Here is a 7,457-nt window from a genome sequence, read left to right as displayed (position 1 = left end):
CCTGCAAAGAGCCTCGCTTTTCATTCTCTACTCGCTCCTCCCCTGGATCCTTCCACGTGAGCCTAACGGCCCCTCTCAGAAGAACTACATGCGTTGGACACGGGGGCGTGCACCTGTCGTTCGCCTGTTGTGAAAACCAGCTGCGCTGAGCCGGACCCAGCTCAGGCCAAGGCGGGCGCCCCCACACCCCGCGCTCGGGGAGCCCGGCGTCCCTGCAAGTCCGACCCGCAAGGCCACAGCTGCAGGGGCTGACTCACCAGCGAACAGGCGATGCCATGAGGTCAGGGAGGCCCTTCCTCTCCCACGGCCGTTCGCTCCCGGTGCTGCTCCTGGCGCTGCTCCTGGCTGACTGTCTTGGCAAGGATCCAGTTTTCCACCCGGAGTGGGGCTTTGATTCCTATGAAGTCACCATCCCCAAGAAGCTGAGCTTCCGACAAGAGCAGCAGGGTGTGGCCAAGCACGTGTCCTACCTCCTGCAGGTAAAAGGCAAGAACCATGTCCTCCACCTGTGGCCCAAGAGGTTTCTATTAGCCCGAAATCTGCAGGTTTTCTCCTTCACGGAGCAGGGGCAGCTCTGGGAGGATCACCCTTATGTACCCAGCGACTGCAACTATATGGGCTTGGTTGAAGGAAATCAGGATTCCGAGGCTACTTTAAGCACATGCACGGGGGGGCTCCGAGGCATACTGCAAATCGATGCCAGGCATTATCAAATCGAGCCCCTCAGGGCTTCTTCCAGGTTTGAACATGTGGTGTATCTCCTGAAGAAAGAGCAGGCATTTCCCAGTCAGATCTGTGGCTTAAGTCATGACGACACAGTAAAGCAGATGGCCCAGCAGGAGAACGTGGCTAGGATAAGCGACCTCACTGAGTCTTACATGCACCAGAAGTACTTGGAATTAGCCCTGGTCTTTGATCACAGTAGGTATTTGTACCTGAACTCCAATCTTACTCTAGTCGTGAATGACGCCATTCTTCTGACTGCGATCGCAGACTCTTACTTTCAAGATGTCCGTATGAGAATACATCTATTTGGTGTGGAAGTATGGACAGATGAAAACAAAATAAAAGTGACTTTTTCAAAGTTAGACCAAGTTTTAGGCCAATTTATGGTATACAGAACAAGTGTACTAAATGCTCGATTTCCAGTAGATTGGGTACATCTATACATTAAACAAACTTATACAGATTTTCTTGCACAATCCTGGGGAACTGTGTGTAGTACGTTTTATGCTGGATCTGCAAGTGTTTTTCTAGATATGAATGTCCTCACACCTGCCACTTGGACTGCTCATGTATTGGGCCATAGTGTGGGAATGAACCATGATGCAGAATATTGCCAGTGTAAGGGTAGGCATAATTGCATCATGGGCACTGGACGAACTGGGTTTAGTAACTGTAGTTATGCTGAGTTTTTTGCACACGTCCATTCAGGAGCAAAGTGTCTAACTAATATCCCAGGAATAGGCTTTGTGGTTAAAAGATGTGGAAACAAAATTGTGGAAGAGGATGAGGAATGTGACTGCGGTTCAGGAGAGGACTGTAAAACAGACCAGTGTTGTCAACCAGATTGTAAATTCAAACAAGGTGCCAATTGTAGCACTGGACTTTGCTGTCATAACTGTCACTTTCGTCCATCTGGTTACATGTGTCGGAAGGAGGAAAATGAATGTGACCTCGCAGAGTACTGCAGTGGGACCTCAGGGCTCTGCCCAAGTGACACTTACAAGCAGGATGGAACCCCTTGCAAGTACGAAGCCCGTTGTGTCAAAAAGGGCTGCCAGGCCAGATATATGCAGTGCCAAAGCATTTTTGGACCTGATGCCATGGAGGCTCCTCTTCAGTGCTATGATGTCCTTAACGTAATAGGTGACCAGTATGGGAACTGTGGTGTTTCAGGAGTCCGTGAATATCGGAAGTGTACCAGGAAAAATATATTATGTGGCAGGATACAGTGTATAAATGTCAACACCATCCCTGATATGCCAGATCATACTCTTCTAATTTCCACTCATCTACAGGAGGAAAACCTCATGTGCTGGGGCATAGGCTACCATTTGTCCATGGTAGCTATGGGGATACCTGACCTGGGAGTGGTAAATGATGGGACCTCCTGTGGTACGGACAAGATATGTTTTAACAGAAATTGCGTGAATAGCTCAGTCCTGAAGTTTGACTGTTTGCCTGACAAGTGCAACCGCCGAGGCGTTTGCAACAATAAAAAAAACTGCCACTGCATGTATGGCTGGGCCCCTCCCTTCTGTGAGGAGGTAGGGTATGGAGGAAGCATTGACAGTGGGCCACCGGGACCTCTAAAACAGGGGGTGCCCACCTCAATTCAGGTCGTGTCCCTTTCATTAGTACGCCTTATTTTGTTAATTATCTCAGTGATTGTTGTGTTTTTCAGGAAAATCTTAGGAAACGTATAAACCCAAAGAGAAAGAAACACCACGAATTAACACTGGAGTAGAACAATTCAAGGCAAAAAATGTCAAGAAACCAAAAAACAATCAGTCAATGCACAGTCACTCTGTAACCCAGGGTCATAAACTGAACGAGCTTCTCATTTATCCTAACAGCTCTTCCTTCTTCCCTCAATTCTTTAATCGAATTTTCTTTGAGGTTTTGATCAGCAAATAAAAAGTATTCTTGGTTTGGAAACAAATTGTTGCATTTTTGCTTCCTACTTCACTTGCCCCCTAGTTTGTGATCAAGTTCTGGATATCCTTAAAAAAAAAAGCCCCGATGGCTTTCTGAACCCTAAAGTTGTGAGTGTCACAGAAGTACAGTGGATTTCAGAGAAGAGTCCTGCCTGTCAGTTCCCAGCAAACAAAGCCATAGTCTGCCTTTGCCTCTGCCTCCCTCAGCGTCATCAGTGAAGTCACCTGTGCCGTTGCCCCATGCTGAGCCATAAATGGTGACTACCACATTTTACATTCAGAAAGCGGTAGTTGACAAGGGTGTCCCCAGTTAAGGACATCCCCCCGTTATAGTCACTGCATGTTTCACTGTAGCTCCGTATACATGTGGTCTCTGACTCAGTGTTTGGGGTGGCCTCAGTTGGGTTAGGGACTCTAGTCTACCTTAACTTGTGCACTACACCACAGTCTACCATTGATGACAAGACCTGGCAGTGTCCTGGGGTCCAGGCTATTAACAGAATACCATGCTTTGGGTTTCTGCTTGCTAAAACAATCTTCTATGAACATGTGCTGGGGGACATCTGGCCCTTGGTTTGCCACACCCCTAACTAGAGCAGAGGAGAGTGAGGAACGCCTTTCACCCCAGGTACATGCATGTCTGCCCCCAAATATTCTCCCCTCTTTGCCCGGTGCTTTGGCTGGGAGGAGAGGAGGACTGAGTGCCCCCTTCAGAGGAGCATGTGCCCACGTCTTTACCAATGAGGGTCTCATCATCCCAGACTTGTGTCAGCCCCAGTGTTTTCGGGCTTATTCTGGCCTGAGCCCTCCTGCAGTTCCCTCGCCTTCCCCGGGGCTGCTCCTTCCGCAGGCAGCACTGCAGGACCACTGTACCCCACCGCACTCTCCACTTTTCTTAGCCACACAGTCTTCTAACTGAAGAGGTGGTGGGAGGCTCATGAGAAAGAGTGGTGCCCTTAGACTGTTCGGGGACAGTTCTTACTATAGATGCAATACTGATAATGGTGGCTACCATTTACTGAATGGTCACTGTGTGCTGGGCAAGGTTCTAAGTGCTTCACATGTTTTAACGTGCATACCCCTGAGAATAACTCTGTGAGGTAGGTGTTATCATTTTCCTGTTTTCCGAAAAAGAAATTGAGGACAATGAGGTTAAATAACCTGCTCAAGATTACATAATTTATGATTAATGACATTATTCAGTGTAGCTTTCTGTGCATATTAGGAAATTAAATTTGGGGAGGAGGATTTATTTTAAAAATTAAAGGTACTTACAGATTATAAGTATTTTTAAAATTTTAATTGTGATAAAATATTCTAATATAATTTTATATATTTAAAGTGTACAGCTTGATAATTTGACAGACATACATTGTGGAATGACGACCAAGAACAAGATAATTAACACATCCATCACCTCACATAGTTAAATTTTTCAGGAGGTGAGGATGCTTAGAAGAAATCCTCAGCAAAATTTCAGGTATACAATACTGTATTGTTAACTACATTTACCATGCTTTACATTAGATCTTCAAAACGTATTTAATTATAATGGAAAGTTTGTACCCTTTGACTTACATCTACTCATTTTCCCCTCGCCACAGCCCTTCACAACCGCCATTCTATTCTCTGTTTCTATGAATTTGTCCCTTTAATAGAACTTTCACATGTAAGCGATACCATGTAGTATTTGTGTATCCCTGTGTGACTTTTTCCTTAGCATAATGCCCTCTGGATTCAAGCTTGTTTTTTCAAATGGCAGGATTTTTTATGGCTAAATTGTATTCCATTGTGTGTGTGTGTGTATATATTTTATTCTTTCATACTTTAAATGACATCTAGGCAGTTTCCAAGTCTTGGTAATTGTAGATAATGCTGCAATAAATGTGAGAGTGCAGATATCTCTTGGAGGTAATAACTTAACTTTCTTTGGATGTATAACCAAGAGCAGGATTGCTAGATCATAAGGTAGGCCTATCTTTAATTTTCTGAGGAAACACCATAGCATTTTCCATAGTGGCTGTACCCTTTGCATTCCCATCAACAGTGTTAAATTGTTCCTTTTTTTTTTTTTTTCACTACTCAGCAATGTTTGTTTTCTCTTGTTTTTCTGATACAGCATTTCTGTCAGATATGAGGTGATATCACATTGTGGTTTTGGTCTGCATTTCCCTGATGATTAGTGGTAAGGAATGCCTTTTCATACAATTATTGGCCGTTTGAATGTCTTCTTTAGGAAAATACCTGTTCAGGTCATTTATTCAGTTTTAATTGGATTATTTGCTTCTTTGCTGTTGACTTGTAAAAATAGTTCATATATTTTGGATATTAACCCCTTATCAGATACATTGTTTGCAAACATTTTCTCCTACTGTGAAAGTTGCCCTTTCAATTTATTGTTTCCTTTGCTGTGCAGATTTTTAGTTTTGTGCAATCCCACCTCTTTATTTTAGCTTTTGTTGCCTGTGCTTCTGGTCGGCCTTATCCAAGAAATCATTGCCAAGGCCAGTGTCAAGGATCTTTTCCCTGTGTTTTCTTTTAGGAGTTTTACACTTTCAGGATTTATATTTTTAAGAATATAGTATAGTAGTGTTAGACACATTCACATTGTTGTGAAACCAATCTCTGGAACTCTTTACATCTTGCAAAACTGAACCACTATTCCCATTAAATAGAAACTCAATTCCCTTATCCCTGTGGCTGTGAAACCGCTATTCTACTTTAAGTCTCTATGACTATATGTCTCTGTTTAAGTACCTCATCTAAGTGGAATCCTATGGTAATTGTTTGTGACTGGCTTATTTCACTTCGCATAAAGTCTTCATGATTCATCCATGTTGTAGCATGTTGGAATTTCCCTCCACTTTAAGGCTGAATTATATTTTATTGTATGTACATACCACATTTTATTGATCTATTCATTCCTTGGTGGACCCTTGAGTTGCTTCTATCTTTTACCTATTGTGAGTAATGTTTGTTGTGAATATGGGTGTACAAAAAAATCCGGTTGTGTCCCGGGTCATATCCCTTAGGGTAAATACTCAGAATTGCAATTTCTAGGTCATATGGTAATTCTATTTTTAATTTTTTGAAGCCACCATTTTATTTGCCATAGCAATTGCCTCCTTTCACATTCATACAAGCAGTTCCCAAAGATTCCAATTTCTCTATATCCTTGCCAACACTTGTTATTTTCTGGTCTTGGATAATAGCCATCTTAATGGATGGAAGATGCTATCCATTGGTGTATTGATTTGCATTCCCCTAGTGATTGCTGGTGTTGAGCATATTCTCATGGGCCAGTTGGTCATTTGCATATTTCCTTTGGAAAACTTTCTGTTCAAGTCCATTGCCCATTTTTAAATCCAGTTGTTTTTGGTTTTGTTTTTGTTGGTGTTGAGCTGTGGGTGTTCTTTCTTTATTACCATTCTTTACCTCGTATCAGATACATGATTTGCAAACATTTTTCGCTACTCTGTAGGTTGCCTTTTCCCTCTGCTGACTGTGTTCTTGGTTTCATTTTGTTTGTTTAAAATTAAACTTGTATATATTTAAAGCGTACAATGTGATGCTTTGATATACATGTACATAGTGAAGTGATTACTACAAATGAGCTAATGAAGAACTGTCTCCTCATATACTTACCTTTTCTCTGTGTGCTGAGAGCACTGATATCTAGTCCCTTACAAATTTCCAGTACACAGTCCAGTGTCATTTATAGTCATCATGCCGTACATTAGATCTCTAGGTCTTATTCAACCTATGTAACTGCAACTTTGTACCCTTGGACCAAAATCTCCCTGTCTCTCCCCCTGCCCCCCAGGCTGGTAATCACTGAACTACTCTCTGCTTCTATGAATTCTACTTTTTGAGATTCCATATACAAGTGAGATGATGCAGTGTTTTTTCTTTCTGTGTTTGGCTTATTTCACTTAGCAAAATGTCTTCATAGGGTCACAGATGGCAGGGTCTTCCTTTTAAGGCTGAATATTTCATCGTATATGTGGATCAGTTTCTTTATCCCTTCATCTCTTAATGGACGCTTAGGTTGTTACTTTATCTTGGGTATTAAAAATGCTGCAATGAACTCGGGAGTGCATGTGTCTCATCAAGACACTGATTTAATTTCCTTTGCAATAAGTACCCAGGAGAGGGATTGCTAAGTCAAACAGTAGATGTATTTTTAACTTTTTGAGAAACCTCCACACTGTATCCAAAATGGCTGTACCAATTTACATTCCCAGCAGTGTGCACGAATTCCCTTTTCTTGCCAGTATTTTGCCAGTACACATTATCTTTTATCTTTTGTACAATGGTCATCTTATCCATTGTGTGAGGTGCTATCTCGTTGTGGATTTTATTTTTTATTTCTCTGATGATTAGTGATGCTGAACACCTTTTCATATATCTGTTGGCCATTTGTAAGTCTTCTCTGAAGAAATGTCTACTCACATACTTACCCATTTTTAAATAGGGTCACTTGTCTGGGGTGTTTTGCTGCTGAGTTGTATGTTACATATTTTAGATATTAACACCTTATCAGAGGTGAAGTTAGAAAATATTTCCTACCAGCTTGTAGATTGCTTTTTTATTTTGTTCATCATTTCCTTTGCTTTGCAGAAGATTTTTAGCTTGATGTAGTTTCATGTGTTTATTTTTGCTTCTGTTGCCTGAGCTCTTTTTTTGTATCCAAAAAAATCACTGCCAAAACCAATAGTAAGGATCTTTTCTCCTATATTTTCTACCAAGAGTGTTATGGTTTCAATTCCACGATATAAGTTCAGGAAACACAAATCA

At 41.9% G+C, this 7,457-nt stretch overlaps 1 protein-coding gene across 1 annotated transcript; it reads left to right on the top strand.

Moving 5' to 3' along the window:
• The first annotated feature begins 235 nt into the window (after positions 1-235).
• On the top strand, positions 236-2,640 carry LOC116154950 (disintegrin and metalloproteinase domain-containing protein 30-like). The gene is given in 2 exon segments (XM_031459178.2): positions 236-2,422; positions 2,424-2,640. Coding segments are annotated over 2 exon segments (2,364 nt in total). The 5' UTR covers positions 236-275.
• Positions 2,641-7,457: the final 4,817 nt, after the last annotated feature.

This window comes from Camelus dromedarius, chromosome 9 (genome assembly GCF_036321535.1).
Source record: "Camelus dromedarius isolate mCamDro1 chromosome 9, mCamDro1.pat, whole genome shotgun sequence".
Classification (NCBI taxonomy): domain Eukaryota; kingdom Metazoa; phylum Chordata; class Mammalia; order Artiodactyla; family Camelidae; genus Camelus; species Camelus dromedarius.
This window is presented reverse-complemented; position numbering and strand designations above follow the sequence as displayed.